Source organism: Panthera leo, chromosome E3, assembly GCF_018350215.1.
Source record: "Panthera leo isolate Ple1 chromosome E3, P.leo_Ple1_pat1.1, whole genome shotgun sequence".
In the NCBI taxonomy this organism is placed as follows: domain Eukaryota; kingdom Metazoa; phylum Chordata; class Mammalia; order Carnivora; family Felidae; genus Panthera; species Panthera leo.
In genome coordinates, this window is record NC_056694.1 from 15943025 (window position 1) to 15962892 (window position 19868).

The window sequence follows — 19868 nt, forward strand, 5'->3', positions numbered from 1 at the left end:
CATGAACTTTCTCAATACAAACCTACTATGTATACTACTTTGTAATTGTTCTTTCCCTTGATACACTATGAAGATACTTTTCATGTCAGATATTCTTTCATAATACTTTAAATAGCTGCATAGCATTTCATGTGTATATATCATAACTTTATTTCTGTATTGTAGGATACTTACTAGTTTTCCCTACTTTATGGAATTTGTTAAACATCTTTATAGCTAATTTCTTTCCACATTCATGAGTGTTTCTTGAATTCCTGGATTTCTGTGGAATTTCTGGAACAGATCTGCACAATTTTAAAACTTCTGCTATCTACAGCCTAATTTGGGTAAAATTTTATTGTAGTCATCAGGAGTCCATTCATCCAAATGTCAGCATCAAATATCTGTAACAATGCCTGCAAGAGTTCTTTGTTCAAATTTTGATCACTGTGAATTTGTTGAGAATGACTGAAATCACTATGGAATGAGAAGTTGTTACATACATTTTACTAAAGAGGGAACTTCAGCATATTTATCCTGGCCAACTACAAATGATATGTAGCAGAATTCTGAAATTTTTTTTCAATTCCTGTTTTTATTAGTTTTAATTTTTACATGTTCTTAATCTGTATTTGAGTAGAGGTAATATATTAACTGTTTCAGAATCCAAAACATAGAAAATGTTTTCAGTAAAAGTCCCACCTTGTGCTACAGCCACCCAGTCCTACTTCCTGAAGGCAACTAACAGTGTTTCGTGTTAGCAGTGTTAACAGCTGCAGGTAGTTTATGCATATTAATAGTCTTTTCTCTCCATGTTACACAGCACAGTACATTCAATTCTGCCTCTTGCCTTTTTTCTCTTGACAGTTTCTCTTGGTATCTTTCATACTAATAATAACAGAGAGGCTTTTTTATTCCTTTTTATAGCTGCATATTGTGTGCTGTGCCTTTTTTAAAAACCAGTATTATACTGACAAGAATTTAGGTTGTTTCCAATCCTTTACTATTACAAAATAACCTTGTACAAATACCTAATATTCTTTCCTCAATGTAAGAATTAACAACTTAGCCAGGTATGATTAAAATTGTCTCTGTTCTGGATACCTGTCTTAATTGTCCAAAGTTATGCTCATTCAAGCTCTTCTGCTAGGATGTCCTTTATAGGGCTCCTTTACTCCGTCTCTGCTTATGAATTATCCAAAGACAAATACAATGTCATATCATTTGTAAAGTCATTTGTAATCATTTGTAATTTCATTATAGTTCTGTGAAAATAAAACTTTTTCATGAAAGGTTACTGCATTATTTACCCTTCGGTTCCACAAACATTCTGCTGTTACTGGAAACAATGTGCTTTCACTGGAAAAACTACTAACCTCTGGTGGAAGGGGAAATTTTCTGTTTGACACCCTAGCAGAAATGGAGGGTCCACCTTTCCTTTTCTCCTCCATAAATCCCATCCCATCCCATCCCAAGGACCTTCCCATGAAGCCATCCTTGAAATACCACTAACCAAAAAAAAAAAAAAAATTAATTAATTAAAAAAAAAAAAAAAAAGAAATACCACTAACCAACTTTTCCACTACTGCAGAGGCCTTAAAACGTTACTGTTATAACTATGTCACATCGACAATCACTAAAACATACAACCGTGGGGACTTCGCAATTGCTGTTCCCTCTACCTGGAATGCCATTACCCTTGATAAACATTTTGTTTGTTTCCCTGCTTCCTCAAGCAGTCTATTCAAATACTAACACTTTTTTTTTTTTAATTTTTTTTTTCAACGTTTTTTATTTATTTTTGGGACAGAGACAGACAGAGCATGAACGGGGGAGGGTCAGAGAGAGAGGGAGACGCAGAATCGGAAACAGGCTCCAGGCTCCGAGCCATCAGCCCAGAGCCTGACGCGGGGCTCGAACTCACCGGACCGCGAGATCGTGACCTGGCTGAAGTCGGACGCTTAACCGACTGCGCCACCCAGGCGCCCCTCAAATACTAACTCTTCCAAGAGTTCCTGCCCTCTCCGACTTCTAACTCCCCATCTCACTCACCATACTTTGGCTTCATATCACCACTACCTGATTTACGTAGACGTTTCTGTCTCTCCTCAAACTTTAAATTCCACGAAGGTAGTCTTGTTTTATTTGGTGCTGTATCTTATCTGTAGAACCTAGCTAGCACTTGGAAATCATTCAGAACATTTTTATTAATAGTGAATAAATACTATCCCAATTATGGGCACAAGTTCTATGACATAACGAAAAGGGTCTGAAACTATATAGTAATACATAAGTGTAAGGCATTATTACGATCTGATCTTAACTTGTTGCCTGAGTCCACAAAGAAGAGAAATACAAATAGAATAAACTCAGCTTTGTCGGTGTTGCCTAAAGTTTTCAGTTTCCTTGGTTCAGTTCACATTGTGTGCCCACACTGTGCCTCAAAAAAATACCCAAATAAATAACCTTAATGCTGAGAAAAGTTAATTTGCCTAAGGTCCAGTTGCAGAACGCCAGATAATCTGCCTCGCTCTCAAGGCTGGATCTGTCTACCATATATTTGAAAGAAGTGCGACGGTGCTCATACCCTACAAAGCAAACAGCTAGCGGCTCAGACTAGCAGCACCAAGCTGGAAGTACACTTGCAGAGTAACCTCAGGCACTTCCGGTCTCCTAAATGAACCTGGGGCGGAGCTCATGACGTTAACCGCGTACGACGACGCGCCGCCATGACGTCCTGCTCTTCCAGTGACCTTCAGGGCACGCGGAGACGTCGGTGAGCGAGAGGCCTCTGCCTGGGCACTGATTGGTCGCGCGCGGAGGCCAAGCCCCGCCCCCCGTTTTCCGCTCACCAGCTCGCAGAAGCCGCCGGGGTCTCCGCAGAGTCTTGCGTTTCTAGACGCCGAGCCGCCCTGCAGTTGCCATGCCGCGTGGAAGTCGGAGCCGTACCTCCCGCATGGCCCCTCCGGCCAGGTGAGACCACCGCGGGGTTTGGGGCCTTGCCGGCGCCGTGACGCACACGGAGGCCGCAGTAGGCCTCGCCGCCGCCTGGTGGAGGCTGGCGGAGGCTCGTGGAGGCCGCTGTAAATGCTGCGGCCTTGGTGCGTCCCCACCCGCCGCAAGCTGGTTGTAAATGGGCTTTGGCTAGGTATCCCGTTAGTGGCAAACTTCCTAATTTCGAGTGTCCGTGAGTTATTACTGAAAATACTGTAGAGCTCATTTGAAAAGTATTTTGAGTTTATTTAAATAATCTCTACACCCAACATGGGACTCGAACTCAGGATCCCGGCGATCAAGAATCACCCGCTCTTCCGGGGCGCCTGGATGGCGCAGTCGGTTAAGCGTCCGACTTCAGCCAGGTCACGATCTCGCGGTCCGTGAGTTCGAGCCCCGCGTCAGGCTCTGGGCTGATGGCTCAGAGCCTGGAGCCTGTTTCCGATTCTGTGTCTCCCTCTCTCTCTGCCCCTCCCCCGTTCATGCTCTGTCTCTCTCTGTCCCAAAAATAAATAAAAAAAAAGTTGAAAAAAAAAATTAAAAAAAAAAAAAAAAAAAAAAAAAAAGAATCACCCGCTCTTCCGACTGAGGCAGCCAAGTGCGCCTAAAGCTCATTTTAAGTTAAAATGGGCAAGTCCTCCAAAGAAGTGGATATGTGTAAGTGTAAACAGGCTGAAACTTTAAAAGTAGCAGAAAAAAACAAAAACCAAAAACCAGTGTTGGAGAAAGGTAGTAAAATCAGGAAAATGATCTCATTTCGATAAACTGAATAATCTTTGAGCACCAGCAATGAGCGTTCCAGGGACTCAGCCCAGTCAGGGACGTAGTTCCTAAAGCCTCACACGTACATGATGTTTTTTAGTTCATAAAATATTTTAAATTTTTTTTTAAGTTTATTTATTTTGAGAGAGAGCGAGCAGGGCAGGCGCAGTGAGAGGGAGAGAGAGAATCCCAAGTAGGCTCCGTGCTGCTAGCACAGAGCCTGATGGGGCTTAATCCCACCACTGTGAAATCATGACCTGACTGAGCAGAAGTTAGTGTCAGCCGCTTAATTGACCGAGCCACCAAGGCTCAGTTCATAAAATACTTTTAAGATGTACTTCCAGTTATACTTTAACCTTAGGGATAGATGTTATTCCTGTTTTACGGAAATCAGGAAACTGGAGACTCAGAATAAGTGATTTGTCCAAGGTTATGCTACCAGTAAGTAGGAAAGCCAGGTCTGACCACAGTTTTCCAGTGGCCAGTTTAGGACGTTTAGCCCAGTACCACATTGCTTTCCAGCAGTAAGGTGGATTGTGTTCACACAGGATGCTAGGAGTGTAGGGAAGCAGTTCACTTAATGGAAAGAAGCTTCTCACCAAAGGACAGAAAACCGCATTTTTGTAAAGTGATGCCAGATGCCACCTGATTGGAAGCAAAGTCATTAGCTTTTCTGACCTAGCCTTATTTGGTTGAAGAGCTCCCAAGGAAACTATCTAAAAATGTGCAGAGGGAATATAACATGTGAAGATTTTTAAAGCAGTGCAGGACATGTTAGTGAAAATGCTGAAAGCATCTCAATGTCCTACGGGATGGGATACAATTGAAATTTTGGTGTAACAGTTCAGGCAAGTCACTCCTATTTACTGGTCTTCGGTTTCCTAATCTGAAATGAAGGAATTAGATTGTATTATTTCCCCCATATGACTATTTGCATATGTTTACTAAGATGATACCAACTCAGTTACACTTAGCCTCACTTGACCTAAAATTGCCAAGTCCCACATGTTCTCCCTCTCAATATTTTTTACCTAATACTAGATGACATATTAATTGATCCCTCAATAGTGTCATGAAGGCAGAGGTTTTTGTCTTTTAACAGGTCGATTCCCAGCACCTACAATGATACTTAACCCTAGTATCTGAATGGGTGGATTCTCTAAAGACCTTTTAAACTCTTAATATTTTATGATTTTTATGAGGTATTGGAATAACTGTGTTCTGTAAAGCTACTCTAGGGTATACGAATACATAGAAATGCAAAAAGCAGGCAAAGATAGTTTATACTTGGTGATTATAACCTTAAAAGGTTAAAGAGACAAAATGATGTAAATAGTTCTGGGAATTGTGTTCCGTAAAGTTTTCTGGTTTGCATAGAGTATTTGTATTTAAGAATTAAAAATGAAGATCCTGAAGTTTATTTTCATTTACATTTGACTTTTGAACAATGAATGGTTTAGGGGCACTTACCTCCGGTACAGTCAAATCTGTGAATAAATTTGGACTCCCCAATAACCTAACTTCTGTTAGCCTACTGTTGACTGGAAGCCTTACCAAAAATATAAACAGTTGATTAACGTGTATTTTGTGTGCTATATATATTATAATACTGTAATCTTACAATAAAGTAAGCTAGAGAAGAAATGTTACTAAGAAATCATGCAGTACTACACTTAGTTATCAGAAAAAATCCACATATAAGTGGACCCGCAAGTTCAAACGTGGGTTGTTCAAGGGTCAAGGTACAGTTTCTTTAAGCTGACAATTTGAATCCTGGTAGGAAGTGTGAACTTCATACTTTGTGTTCTTTTCTTTCACAGCCGGGCACCTCAGATGAGAGCTGCACCCAGACCTGCGCCAGCCGCTCAGCCGCCGGCGGCAGCTCCACCATCTGCTGTCGGCTCACCTGCTGCTGCACCCCGGCAGCCAGGTCTGATGGCCCAGATGGCAACCACCGCAGCTGGCGTGGCTGTGGGCTCTGCCGTCGGGCACACGCTAGGTCATGCCATCACTGGGGGCTTCGGTGGAGGAAGTAATGCTGAGCCTTCAAGGCCTGACATCACTTACCAGGTAGGATTTTATGCATTTTGTTTTCCAGTGGTATATTATGGGAAAAACCAGTTATTTGTAAATTCATATAATATAGGTACTGTCTGTGATTTTAGAATCCACAGTGCTGTTAACAGAAAACGGGTTATCAAAAGTCACGTTTGGCAGCTGAGTTAGTGCCTTAGGCCAGCAGCATCAAGTACTGTACAAATTGTATTTGTTCCCAGGGAGTAGAATAGCAGTTCAACCTGATCCACTGAAAAACAGCCATTTTCCCCTTATTTTAAGGAATTTGTCTTGGTGACTCTTAACTAATTCAGTCTCCATCTTAGTTAAGTATTTAAAAATCTCTTTAATAGCTCTGTGCTGTTTTCTGATCTTTTGTCTGTTATTTGCCCACTGCCCCTCTTTTTTGAAGTATGTGAATTTTCTCCTCTGATGGGCTTGAATATATACTCTGTTGTGTTTCTGGTATATTTGACACTCATCCATCTATTTTTCTGTAATAGTTTCACTTTGTCATTCATGAAACTTTTCACTGAACCCCCCCACTGGTATTTAGGTATGCACATAACCATTTCACTTTATTTGCATGTTTGTTCTTGAATCTTTCTGATTATAACTGGAATTTTGTTAAAGCCCATTTGCTTTCTGCCTTAAAGTTTTTCACTTTCATTGTTATTAGATGGAAACTTGAATTTGCATTCTGGTTCTAGTTGTGGTTCCCCAGTTGGCCTCAAAGACATTAGATACTGTTCTTTGTTCGGGTCTAGATCTAATTTCCTTTCTCAATGGTCCTGAATGTTATGCCTTTGCAGGAGCCTCAGGGAACCCAGCCAGCATACCAGCAGCAGTTTGGCCCCTGCCACTATGAGATGAAACAGTTCCTGGAGTGTGCCCAGAATCAGGGTGACCTTAAGCTTTGTGAAGGTTTCAGCGAGGTGCTGAAACAGTGCAGATTTGCAAATGGTAGGTGATGCATCAATCTGTGATTAAAACTGCATCTGCTCGGGGAGGGGAGGGTGGGTGATGGGTATTGAGGAGGGCACCTTTTGGGATGAGCACTGGGTGTTGTATGGAAACCAGTTTGACAATTAATTTCATATATTGAGAAAAAAAAACTGCATCTGCTCAGTTCACAGCATGGTACTCCTGGACCCTAGAGAACTTTGGGAGTCTGTGTTTAATAAATTAATTTGACAAGTTAGAGGAGATTTGGTTTACATTATTCTAAAAATAATCTAACTCTTCTAACAAAGGACTGGTCCAGAGGTTTCTAGTCATAAGCTTTTACCAGTAATGTTCTGAATCTCATTCTTCTGTAAGTGGGTATAGATTAGTGTGTCAGATCTTGTTCTGGTTATGGGATGTAAGTGATCTAGCCATAAAGCTGTGAATAGAAAATTACATTCCATTTTCACCAAAGTCCAAGAATGGACATAAAGACTCATGTGTTGTTGGCATTCCCCACACCTGATTTGAGAGAGAAGAGTTTCTTAAATCCCTCAGTGCAACTCTGATATTTGGGCTGTCTAGAATGTTGACAGTGAAGTTGTTTTTACATAATTTCCTCCTATCAACCTAAGAATTCACCATCTATTAAAATGCTTATTTTCATTTTCAGGCATGAACTGATAACCTTGGGCTTTTATCCCTCTTTTTATCATTTGGAGGGCTTCTGCTTTGCTAAGAAGGTACAGCTATTGTTCTTCTAATTTACCTTTTCTATTTGCAGGATTAGCCTAATCAAGAAGTTCAAGTTGAAGATATGAAAAATCATCTCCCATGACCAAGTTAATTTAGCATAAAAATATAACTGATAGTGAAGAAATAAAGTGTAAAACCACCAGTTAAACCTCTCCTCTATCATTAAATACAGCTTTCTTCAGAATTGGAATGAAAACAGGTATTCTTACTGCATAGAAGTTCATTGTGAGATAGTTTTGAGTTTGGAACTGGGCAGATGTTCGTGTGCCTCCTTAAACCAGCTTTTGTGACATTGTGAATTAATTAGAATAAAGTGATTTTCTCCCAGAATGTGGCGTCTTTTAAGTGACCTTTTAAGATGTGGTTTTGAAGATTATAAATTAGGTACAGTATATACATGTTGAACATACGCATTTTGCAAAAGAACACAATTGTCTCAACATGTCTTTATTTACTTCGTAGTCTCAGTATTAAATAAGCATCCACCTGGGGCTCCTGGGTGGTTCAGTTGGTTAAGCGACCGACTTCAGCGACTTCAGCTCAGGTCATGATCTCGTGGTTTGTGAGTTCAAGCCCCACGTCGGGATCTGCGCTGACAGTTCAGAGCCTGGAGCCCATTTCGGATTCTGTGTCTCCCTCTCTCTCTGCCCCTCCCCTACTCACACTCTGTCTCTCTTTCCTTCAAAAATAAATGAACAACCACCAAAATAAATTAGCATCCACCTGGAGGATCTGACAATTCCCTGAGGAGCTTTTGTAGAAAAGTAGTTATGTAAGGAGTAGCTCACTAGCAAACACAGTGCTCGTTAAAAGGGTTCTGGGGAGGTGGGGGGTGGCTGAGTCAGTTTTAAGCATCTAACTGTTGCTTTCAGTGCAGTTGATGATCTCAGTTCGTGGGATTAAGCCCTGCGTCGGGCTCTGTGCTGACAGCATGGGGCCTGTCTGGGAATCTCTCCCTCTCTACCCCTCCCATGCATACTCTCAAAATAAATAAACTAAAAAAAAAAAAAAGCTCCAGTTGGAAGGTCAGTGTTTCTTAAACTGACCAGTAACAGGAAACTGTTTAAAATAATACTTCTAATCGACTGAGTGATAAAGGAAACAGGAATAAACCCCATTACAAGTGGATTCCTGTGGCCAGGTCAGCACATGTCCTAAGCGCTGATCTGTCCAATTAATTGGTCAGAGATGAAAACCATTGTCTTTTGCAGTTCCCCTGCAAATGTTTTTCTTCTGTAAGGTACTGTAGTTACCCTTTCTTGAAAGACTCAAGCTCATTGCAACTGCCCATTCCATGTTGCCTTAAGGAGATAGACTCAATTTGGGGTGCATCGTTTTTAAAAATGAACTGAGCTCCATTTCTCACAACTCAAAAATTCATTTGCTTGGAGTTGACCTCCAGTCTACATTGTGCTCTGCAGTTTTCCAACTTCCAAATACACCTTTTCAAGGCTGATTTTTTCCCCCCATCTATAAGATTCAGAGACCTGTGAGTAAAATGGTATTGAGTTTAGTCAGTTGCTGCCTGCTGCCTGCTGCCTCCTGTTCTCAGCTGTGTTCTTAGAATGCCCTACTCTTGTCGAGTTCCTGAAAGTGACCAAGACCACCTTGCCTGAATTACCACAGACAGTTCACAACCGGCAAGACCCCAGCATATTTGCTTCTGGATTCATCTGTGGGCTCCTTTGTCCATTTTCCCTGGAAGTATGTGAGTTCATAGTGTTAATGCCCCTTATGTCCAAGGGCCGATGGCGTATGGTGACTAGCCAAATAGTTTATTGTTGAATCAATGAACCAAAGGAAAATGAACCATTGACATCAATAAAATGCAAGAGTCTGGCTGGCCTGGCCTCTCCCTTGTAGGAGCCAGGGCTACCCAGAGATGGGCACAGGGAATAATCCACTAGATGCACTGGCCCTTTGCCCTGAGTTCAGAAGGGATTTTGTTAAGCATTGAAAGTATAAAGCACAAGTCCACTCTACAGCTTTGCATCAGGACCACAAAAAGAGGAGGTGGGAGCTTACAGTAAGTGAAAGGAAATTGAGGTGTTTTCATCATTGGAGCCAGATGTTGCATCTCAGTTAAGCAGAGGCCTTAATGCGTAGTAGACCCAAAGTCCTTCCCAGTGCCCGTTTATATAGAAATCAAGCAGTGTTTCCCAGGAGTGAAAGAAATAGATGGTCAGCATGAATAAAGGAAAGAGCTCTTGGGCCCATACCTGGGGTTCATCTAGGCCTTCCTTACCTACTTCATGACCTTGAGCAAGTCACATTCTCTTTAAAATTGCCTTAATACCAGAGTTTTGGGGTCCAAGTGAGAATGTGCAAGTGCTTTGTGAAATGCTAATCAAATGGGTGCTTGTGGGCTCAGCCTCTGTGTGAAGCACCGTATTAGCCCTCCCTTCATTTGGTATATTAGAATTAGGGGTTTGAAAAAAGGTAGCTTTAGGGGCACCTGGGTGGCTCAGTTGGTTAAGCATCTGACTTCGGCTCAGGTCATGATCTCTTGGTTGGGGGTTCGAGCCCCGCATTGGGCTCTGTGCTGACAGCTCAGAGCCTGGAGCCTGCTTTGGATTCTGTGTCTCCCTCTCTCTGCCCCCTCCCCGCTCACATTCTGTCTCTCTCTCAAAAATAAATAAACATTAAAAAAAATTTTTTTAATAAAAAAAAAAAAAAAAAAGGTAGTTTTAGAATGAGAGAGAGCAATACGTCAGTGTCAGCATGTTGCATACATTATTTCCAATTCTGTCAACCTCTTAAGGTAGAATCAAACTGATGAGGGCCCTCACTCAAAGAGCCCAAAGGGGCACCCTGTCAGAGCTCATGTGCTTTTCCTGGCACACGGACCTCCTCCCAATAGACCACAGGCTGAAAACTAAATGGGTTAAGGATGAAATCATGGAAGCAGATCAGAGATGGATTCCTGAAGGGGATGTTCCTTAACCTTTAAGGTCTGCATTCTGCAGGTCAGCCACAAAAACCGTTCCTGAGTGGGCCCCTGTGGACACTGGGGCTACAGTGTGGGTGCGCCAGTTTCTCCTGGGGTTTCCTCAGGTCCCTGCTCTCTGCATATAGAGACACTGCTCCCAGAGAAGTGAATGTGTTCCCGTCAAGGCTGGCTTTATCTCCTCTGGGCCTGGAGGCCAAAGGAGCTCCAGAGGGAAGACTGGTCACCTCATGCTGTTCCTGCCTGCTCTCAGGCCACCAGAGTTTCCCTCACCGTCCAGCAGAGGTCACCTCCTGGTGAGACTTGGCCCCTGCTGAGTCTTGGCCTGCATCCCAGATTTGCAGTTGTGATTTATTTCTGGCACGTCAGGCTTCCGTCACCAAGTAGCAAAGCCCGGAGGACGAGCAGCAAGATATCCTACTGTGGCCACGAGTGTCTGCTGAGGACCTGCTTCAGCCTTCAGTTGTTCCCTCTCCCCAAGGGGCTCTGAGACCTTTGGGATTCCTGTCACATTCACTCAAGGGCCTGAGAGGACCTAACAGTGAGTAGCTGGGCTGGTGATGGACAAAAGCCAGGCAACAGGCAGAGAGGGAGAGGCTGTGGGCAGAAAAGATAGAAACATCCAGAGCCATTAGACCCACTTTTCCCTTCCGAAGGCAGCTGGATGCAGAGTGGAAGCATTGACTCTTGAAGCCCCCCTCAGGGTATTTGCCTACAGAAAGGGGGTTCTCTGTTATTGTATTTTCAGACTTTGTGTTTTGGGGAGGGATGTTTTGTTCCAAAAAGGACCAGGTTCCCTACTCCCATCTGGGGACCCTTTCCAAAGGAGTCTTGGGAAAGGTGGGGAGTCGGGGGTGGGAGGGCAGGTAGGGAGGTAGTGGACAGAAGCACAAATGTGGCTCAATCAGGCCTAGAGCAAGGGAGTGGTCCCCCTGCCCCACCCCAGGACAGGTGAATGCAGCCAGAAGTGTGTGAAGCTGGTCAGGCCAGGGAATGGAGCCCCCAGCTGGGATGGCTTCCTGGAATGGGTCCACCACATCCTCTGCCTGTAGAGGGCTGGGGGAAGGGAGAGAACTTGCACTACCCAGCTTTGGGAGGTGGGGGACACAGACACCCATCTTGGGAACTTAAAAGGACCTGCAAGGAAATGGGCTTGTTTTTACAGGAACAGACATTTCTGTGCTCAGTTGGGGCTGCTGACTGGGAAGCCTGTGAGCAAGCAGCCCAGGCGCCTGCTGTTGGCAGAGATTGTTGTTATTCTAATTATTCCTCTGGTAACCAGGCACCCAGCAGTGGGGACACCAGGCTTCCTGGAACAGCTAGCCCTACTTGGCTGGTCAGCAAATTGGCCCATTTGATAGGCCAGGCCTTCCTGGGCCCAGAAAGGGCAGTAGAAGTGGGGCTAGAGGCAGCTTTGGCCCTGCTGAATGTTAACTTGTGCCCATTTTCTATCTGCCCCTCTTCCTGTTGGTAGATGATTTTCTCTGTTCCTCAAATCCTATATCTGAGGTAGGAGTTTAGTACTATGGCGGCCTCTATATTCCTCAGGCAGGGGCGCCTGGGTGGCTCAGTCGGTTGAGTGTCCAGCTTCGGCTCATCTCATGGTTCGTGGATTTGAGCCCTGTGTCAAGCTCTCTGCTGTCGGCGCCAAGCCCACTCGGATTCTCTGTCCCCACCCCACCCTACCCCTTGTACTTCCCCCACTCACACTCTCTCTCAAAAATAAATAAACATTTCTATTCCTCAGGCAAAGCTGGCCAGCTCAGCTCCTGTGTCCAGGCCTGAGTATCCTGGCTTTGTACCGCCCCACACTGTGGCGGGACCACTCAGGGCTCACCGGCCATCATTTGGTAGGACATGGGGCATTCCGAGGATAGAACCGACCTGCCATCAGAACCCTGAGCCAAAGGGATACCTCCAACTGTTGACTCACATCCAGGGAGCAGCACTGGGCACGGCAGGGAGGAATGGCTGGGACACCCCAGAGATCAGGCTAATGGAGGAGGTGACACCACACACTGACAGGTGATAGCAGAAGCAGGGCCCATTAAGCTCTGCATCCCTCTGAGCACCTGGCAGAGTGCTTCTCAAAAAGCATGAGAGAAAGAAGAGAAAAGAAAGGAGAGAAAGGAAGGAAGGAAGGAAGGAAGGAAGGAAGGAAGGAAGGAAGGAGGAAAGAAAGGTTAGGAAAGTCCTGGTTGAGAGCAGAATGAGTAAGGAAGGAACAGTGGGAAGCACTGGAAGTGTGTTCCGGAAGGAGGGCTGTTTTCACGGAAGGACAGTTACACTGGGGGAGGTGACAGAGAGGCTCTAGGAGCCCCATATTGAGAAGATGAAATCATGAAGCTTCTCACCTTTCCGCAAGCACAGAGAACAAGCAGAGGAAAAGCAGGACTAGCCTCATCTCCTCAGAGAGAAGAGACAGCCCTTTAATTTGTCCTCTGCAAAGTTCCTCTGGGGTTCTTTCTAAAATCAAGGGTGTGCTGGCCTCATCAGAGCTAACCCTGGGGCTGATGGCCCAGCCTCCTGCCTCTGGCCTGGGCTTAGGCCTGGCCTGCTGTCAGCTGCTTCTACCAGGGGGCGGCAACTTACAGCGAGAACATCTGGGGAGCCACAGGGTTGCCTGGGGTTCACAAAAGTTTGCAGCCAGCAGGAAGACGCAAGCTGGGCTCTTTCCAAAGGGTTTTTCAACTCACATTTATTTTGAACGTCCACTATAGGCCTGTTCTGTGCCGGGAGATACAAAGATGAGTGAGAAAGGGTTCCTTCCAGTCCTCAAAGAGCACATCCCTTAGATCAGGACGGCTGCCAGCTTCTTTCCATCTCTCCCCTCAGAGCCCCTCAGAATCACCCCGGAGGAGCTGAGCATGACCCGGGACGAGGCACTGCCAGACTTGTATTCAGCACAGGGCTTCTATGAGAACTATGAGCCCAAGGAGATCCTGGGCAGGTAAGGCCTAGACCTGCCCCAGGAAGTGCTGTCTTAGGCTCCAGCCAGTTCCATGGGCCCATGGGCCCATCCCCAAAGCACTGTCCACTTGGAGAAACCCTCAGTTTGGAGTCCTGCTCTCCTGAACCGGGACAAATGAGAAGGGTATATACCTCTCCCAGCGGAATTCTCCCAGTGCTGTTGACAAGCACTTCCAAACCCACTTTGCACCAGGGTCAGAGATCAGGGGTCAGAGGGAAGGTGATGGCCCTCGATGCCGAGAAAGAGCACTAAACTAGGAGTCAAGAGTCCTAACACCAGGCTTGTTACTCATCAGCTCCAGACAAATCACCCTCCCTCTGCCATCTTCATCCCCCCATCCCCAAAAGCTCCTAGGGAGTTGGTGGATAAGGCAAGACATCTCTGTTGTGCCTTGGACCTGGGATTCTCCCTGGGGTGAGGGGCCCCTGGACCACCTGTACTCTGCACCCGCAGAGGAGTTAGCAGTGTCGTCAGGCGCTGCATCCACAAGCCCACGTGCCAGGAGTATGCTGTGAAGATCATTGACATCACCGGCGGGGGCAGCTTCAGCTCTGCGGAGGTGCAGGAGCTGCGGGAGGCGACACTGAAGGAGGTGGACATCCTGCGCAAGGTCTCGGGGCTCCCCAACATCAGTGAGTAATGGCTCTGGGCCCCAGCAGGGTGCTCCACCATGATTCTGCTCTAATAACCCAAGTCAGGGAGTGCGTGAGGTCCCACCGTGCAGCTAGCCAGGATCCCCAGAGTGTCTCCTGCCCCGGAGACCTTGCCGGCCCAGCACCCTGAGGCTTGAGGTTCCCAGCCGCACCCTCACCACCCTGGAGACTCAGCTCTAAGCCTCCTCTTCCAGCCAGCCAGAGGTTTGCAAGCAGAACTGGCGGTGGTTGCGGGTCAGGGAATGGGGGGGTAAGGTCCCGGGCTGGCCCCTCCCTTAGTGGGACTCCTTTGAACACTGTTCTGATACCCCTTCCGGCTCTTGAAGTCAGTCGGAGCAGCTTTAGTACCCTCACCCCTGTGCCCCCCCGCTGCCTCTGCCCAGGCTCCTCTGCTACCTGAGACGAGTTAGTCATTTCCATTTCAGTACAGCTGAAGGACACATATGAGACCAACACTTTCTTCTTCTTGGTGTTTGATCTGTAAGTACCCAGTCCTGGAGCCAGACACACCCTGGGGCCTGTCGGAGAACCTCCTAGTGTGGTCCCTACCCAGTGCTTCCTGGAGACCAACAGCCAGCTCCCTACACTGTGGAGGCCAAATAGGATCACCAATGCTTCAGGTCAATCAGCCCCGGGGTCAGGCTGCCAGATCTCGAATCCTGGGGCCACCACTTATGAGCTAGATGGTTTCTTTAAGTATCTGTTTTCTCATGGGCATTACAGAAGTAATAATAGCACAGCAAATGGCACAATGTAAATGCTATTAATTATCAACTACAATGTCGATGACGAAGGTGGTCATTCAATACTCATTCTGGACATTGAGGCTATAGCAATGAACAAGACAAAGTCCCAACTTCATGTCATAATTTTCACAGAGAGTGAACAGAAAGCAATGATACATACACACAGTTATGTACATGTACAGATGCATAAAGCAGAGCAGGAGTTAGAGAGAGGTGGGGCTTCTTTAGATGGGGCTGTCAGGGAATGCTCTCCAGAAGGTGACCTGAGCAGAGGCCCAGATGAAGTGAGGGAGGGATCAGAACCAAGACCTGGAGAAGGACCCTTCCAGCAGAAGGACAGAAGGAAGAGCCAGAGCAAGGGCCCCACCGGATGGGCTTCATATATTCCAGGATTGGCAAGGAAACCAGGGTGGAGTGGGGCAAGCTTGTGGAGTTGGCAGAATGTGAGGCCAGTCTGTACTGAAGACCGGATTTTGCAGGCATGTCAGCCATGGCAAGGACTTTGGAGGCATGAACACATCCCTCTTACTTTTGAAAAGCATACTACTGACTATAAGGAGGCAAGAGTGGAAAGGAGGAGGCCAGCAGTATTGAGGCAAGAGGCCCACCAGGGAGGCAAGCAGTAAAGGATGTATTTGGGGTGTGGCTCAAAGACTGACGTCATCGTTGTCGTCATCAATGTCACTATTCCCCTGCTTCTGCACCAACAGGGCTACTGAGACAAGCTCCTTGTCACAGGGTCCACTGCCCACAGTGGGCCTTTCAGCTCTGAGAGCCTCTGTTTTCTCAAGAAAGGAAAAATGATAACAACCACTGTGCCCATCTCACCAGGCTCTAAGTATTGAATTCGACGACACAAAGTGCTCTGTGAACAATGTTTTCAGACTTATCATTTTTATCAGAAAGGCTTCCCAGGGAAGGGAACTGTCCAGCTCCTTGTCGCCCCACTCCATTGAGTCCTCACTAAAGGCTGCATGAACCACCACCATTGTGTGCTGTCTTGATTCCTCCCTACATAATAGCTAATTTTAGGGACTGGATTTACTTGAGAAAATTATTCAAATAGGTTTTGTCTTGTTAGAAAGTTTCATACTGTAGCCATGCTGAATATGTGTAGGGTTATTTTCTTCCAGACACAGTATAACCTGGCCTGTGTGTACAATTAAACTGCCAGGTCCATGAGGCAGCAGCCTGCTGTATCTTGCCCCGTCCCCAGTGTTTACTGGTTAATCTTTCTTATGTTGCTAACAGTGAGTTATTCTAGTGTCTTTAAAAATGGAATTAGAATAATAAAAACTGGATTCACACATGGCCTTTCTGGAACACAGTGCAGATATTGTACAGATAAGGCTCACCTCTGTAAATTCTAAGTTGTCTCCTCAAACAGAACCCCCCTCCCTGCCATACCAGCTAAGCTCAAGGGTTTTCTTGCCTCTATGACAGTGGCCAAATTCCTTTGTGTCCCAGGAATCCTGCTGCTTTCCCTGGAGGGGTGGGTGAGGAGAGCAGGATGTACCTTTCCTCTTTAACCAGGGGAGACTTTCCCAGGGCTGCCCAAGACTTAACCAGCTGCAGCTGTCCCCAGCTCTGCTCGGTAGCACTGCCCTGTAGAGCTCTTGTGGGCAGCTCAAATATCCCTAACCTTTGAAGAAGTTGCTTAGGGAAGCTATTTTTAATGCTGCCCTGAGTTGCCCTCCAGGGTACAACTAGATTGTTTTAGCAGTGACCTCTTTCTACATCATTCCAAGAAGTGGGAAGATTGAACTGTAATTCTTACTCCTAAAATAGGCAAACTTTGCTCTCGCAGCACCTGCACTGTTGCCTCTACTGTCCATTCCTGGGAAAAATCAGGACACTCTTGTCCTGATCTGGATCTGGGGCCTTGGGCCAGTGGCTCAGGGTCCCTCTTTCACCTCCCAGCCCTGATTTTGGCCCTGATAGATCCCAGTCAGTGTGTCACTTCCACAGGTGGGGGGACCTTCAGGCTGGTGCCATCCCACCCCCAGTGGGGGAGACACTCACCCTCGTGCTATCCCACCCTTTCGGTTTCCACTGTTCTTCTAATCTCCCTAGACAACCCCTCTGCTCACTTCCCCAGCTTCTTCCTGCAGCCCTTGGTCCTTCATGGGGAGTGGTCCACTCTGCCTCTGGAGATATGAGGGGAGGAAACAGGTCTCTGGGAGTAGGGTAAGGAGGGGGTGCTCTTGGGACCCATCCAGATGCAAACCCGCCATCCCCACAGGATGAAGAGAGGGGAGCTCTTTGATTACCTCACTGAGAAGGTCACTCTGAGTGAGAAGGAAACCAGGTAAGGATCCATTTGCCCCTATTGCCACTCCCTGCCCCAGACTCCTAGTGATACTGGCACCAAGCTCTTGGAGTGAGAGCAGCATGCATTTGTCTGGGCTGGGGGCATGCGCTGCTGGCTTTTGTAGCCTCCCTCCCTCTTTGGCTCAGCCTAGATGGTCTCAGCCTGTCCTCCCGCACTGGCAGTCTGGTGGGTATACGGGCTTTGGTCTCCCTGCTTGCTACCGGGCCCTGTGGAATAGGAGATAAGAGTGACATGTGCCTGTCCCACCCCAGAAAGATCATGAGAGCCCTGCTGGAGGTAATCTGCAATTTGCACAAACTCAACATTGTGCATCGGGATCTGAAGCCCGAGAACATCCTCCTGGATGATGACATGAACATCAAGCTCACAGACTTTGGTTTTTCCTGCCAGCTGGAGCCAGGAGAGAAGCTGCGAGGTCTGGTAACGTGGCCTTGGCCCATGTCAGGGGCTCAGGTCTCTCTCATCCACGCTCCCAGGAACAGAGATTGCCTGGATTTCTCCCCTGATTTTCGCTCCCAGAATAAAAATCCTACCATTTCAGGGCTAGGTGTCTCTTCAGGTAAGCCTCCTCCCAGGGCTGAGCCAGGTTCCCACTGCCTGAGTTCCAGGCCGGGATGGCTAGACGTGACCGAGGAAGCAACAGACCCAGCACCCAGGCCCTGCCCTTGGCTCTGAAGCTGGCCAGTGTTAGAAGAGTCCCAGCCCAAGCACCATTTTGCTTTTGTCTCCGTTTTTTTTCTTTGGATCTTCCCCCTTCCAAGTGCCCCCTGCTGACCTGTCCTGAATGTAACTATTTCTGCAGAGGTCTGTGGGACCCCCAGTTACCTGGCCCCTGAGATCATTGAATGCTCCATGAATGATGACCACCCAGGTTATGGGAAGGAAGTGGACATGTAAGTATGTTGGGAAGTGACCCAGAAGGACAGGGATGCCCCCGTGGCTAAGAGCACCTGGCTGGGGAGGGGAGGAAATGGCAGGAGCTACAGCCAGTCCTCCTGCCTTCCTCCCTGTTCCACCTGATACCAGGTGGAGCACAGGCGTCATCATGTACACCTTGCTGGCTGGCTCCCCACCCTTCTGGCACCGGAAACAGATGCTGATGCTGAGGATGATCATGAGTGGCAACTACCAGTTTGGCTCACCTGAATGGGATGATTATTCAGACACAGTGAAGGACTTGGTGAGAGACCAATCCTTCTGGCTCCTCTGCTCAACAGAGCGGGAGTCCACCACGGGGGAGAGAAGCATATCATGCTACAAAATGGAGGACCCTACTGGGAAAGACCTTATGTCTTCTGAAGTGCTGGAGGGGACCCTGCCTTGATGTTTTCAGCTCCCCCTTCCTTATTCTCTCAGGTTTCTCGCTTCTTGGTGGTGAACCCCCGGGGCCGCTGCTCAGCAGAAGAGGCCTTAGCACACCCGTTCTTCCAGCAGTATGTGGTGGAAGAAGTGCGTCACTTCAGCCCCCGGGGCAAGTTCAAGGTACTGAAGCTCCCCTCCCACCCAGGGCAGGACTCGAGTCCAAGCCCCTAAGTCCCTTTCCTTCCCCCAGGGACTCCTTTCACCCACAGGGTTTCCAGAGCACCTGTCCTTCCCCTCCCACCCATCCCTGTGATGGCTCCAGCTCAATTTCTGACATCAGAGAGGACAGATGTCACCCATCTGGCTCCAAAAGCCCACATCTCTGCAGATGCCGGAGGGGTGGGAATGATAGGGGGAACACTAGGAAAGGCCCAGCGGTAGGCACACAAGGCTTCATAGCAATCACGCTCAGGGACTCCCTGCACTGGAAGGGGAAGGAGACAGGCCGGCAGGGACGGGGTCCAGCTTCTCAGTTCTGGCTTTCCACAGGTGATTGCTCTAACAGTACTGGCTTCAGTGCGGATCTACTACCAGTACCGCCGGGTGAAGCCGGTGACCCGGGAGATCGTCATCCGTGACCCTTATGCCCTCCGTCCTCTGCGCCGACTCATCGATGCCTATGCTTTCCGCATCTATGGCCACTGGGTGAAGAAGGGGCAGCAGCAGAACCGGGCTGCCCTCTTTGAGAACACACCCAAAGCTGTGCTCCTCTCCCTGGCTGAGGAAGACTACTGAGGGGCCAGCAGGTGGGGTAGGTGGGGCGGGGGGCGGGCAAGGAGGGAAAGCCACAGAAACAGAAGCTGAAGGAGTGAGATCATGTCCAAGTCTCTGTCCAGAGCGGGGTACTTGGGCCTGGCCAGAACCCCTGCACCCGAGGCCCCTATCCCCTCTCAGAGGCTCTGCACAAGGGCAGGGCGCTCCCATCACACGTCATCACATGTTGGTGAGTGTGGTCAGGGCCTGTCCCCATAGAGGGGAACTGCTTCTCTACTTCCCAGCTGTAAGCACCATCTCAGGTTCTTCTCATGGGAGGCCCAGAGTTCCAGATGCTTGCGTGCCCTTCTCTTAGGGTCCCAGGGTGAGGATAAAAGAGAATAGTCTGAGATACACAATCACAAGAGGTTTTACTGACCTCACAACATCCAGTGACACCATGGGAGCAGGTTCTTTTCTAGGGACATATGTTTAGAGGCATATGGGAGTCCTGATCTGATTAACAATAGAAAGGGAAGGTTCCGGTATTTGTCTGTCTGGAATATCATTTACTTTGTGACTCGCACAATACAGTTCTGTCTGGTAAATAATTCGGCTCCCCTAGACCCTTTTAAGGCTGACATTGTGCTTTAAAGAGCCTGGTTACTGCATT

At 47.4% G+C, this 19868-nt stretch overlaps 2 protein-coding genes across 2 annotated transcripts; both read left to right on the top strand.

The window, feature by feature from the left end:
• The first annotated feature begins 2727 nt into the window (after nt 1–2727).
• CHCHD2 (coiled-coil-helix-coiled-coil-helix domain containing 2) lies at nt 2728–7821 on the top strand. The gene is made up of 4 exons (XM_042921270.1): nt 2728–2952; nt 5556–5805; nt 6603–6753; nt 7520–7821. The coding sequence occupies exons 1-4, from the start codon at nt 2903–2905 to the stop codon at nt 7528–7530; spliced, it is 462 nt and encodes a 153-aa protein (XP_042777204.1). The 5' UTR covers nt 2728–2902; the 3' UTR covers nt 7531–7821.
• Nucleotides 7822–10842: 3021 nt separating this feature from the next.
• On the top strand, nt 10843–19244 carry PHKG1 (phosphorylase kinase catalytic subunit gamma 1). Its single transcript, XM_042922152.1, has 10 exons — nt 10843–10979; nt 13274–13388; nt 13863–14041; nt 14488–14542; nt 17051–17116; nt 17392–17555; nt 17943–18033; nt 18167–18320; nt 18497–18622; nt 18992–19244. Exons 2-10 carry the CDS (start codon nt 13306–13308, stop codon nt 19235–19237), a joined length of 1164 nt encoding a protein of 387 aa, XP_042778086.1. The 5' UTR covers nt 10843–10979; nt 13274–13305; the 3' UTR covers nt 19238–19244.
• Nucleotides 19245–19868: the final 624 nt, after the last annotated feature.

What these genes read in the sequence shown, in the direction of transcription:
- CHCHD2 (XM_042921270.1), top strand. Translation starts at nt 2,903, where the DNA reads ATGCCGCGTGGAAGTCGGAGCCGTACCTCCCGCATGGCCCCTCCGGCC. An exon ending in CGCATGGCCCCTCCGGCCAG is followed by an intron (nt 2,953 to 5,555) that starts GTGAGACCACCG and finishes TTTCTTTCACAG; the next exon opens with CCGGGCACCTCAGATGAGAG. An exon ending in GGCCTGACATCACTTACCAG is followed by an intron (nt 5,806 to 6,602) that starts GTAGGATTTTAT and finishes ATGCCTTTGCAG; the next exon opens with GAGCCTCAGGGAACCCAGCC.
- PHKG1 (XM_042922152.1), top strand. Translation starts at nt 13,306, where the DNA reads ATGACCCGGGACGAGGCACTGCCAGACTTGTATTCAGCACAGGGCTTC. An exon ending in CTCGGGGCTCCCCAACATCA is followed by an intron (nt 14,042 to 14,487) that starts GTGAGTAATGGC and finishes TTTCCATTTCAG; the next exon opens with TACAGCTGAAGGACACATAT. An exon ending in CAGACACAGTGAAGGACTTG is followed by an intron (nt 18,321 to 18,496) that starts GTGAGAGACCAA and finishes TTATTCTCTCAG; the next exon opens with GTTTCTCGCTTCTTGGTGGT.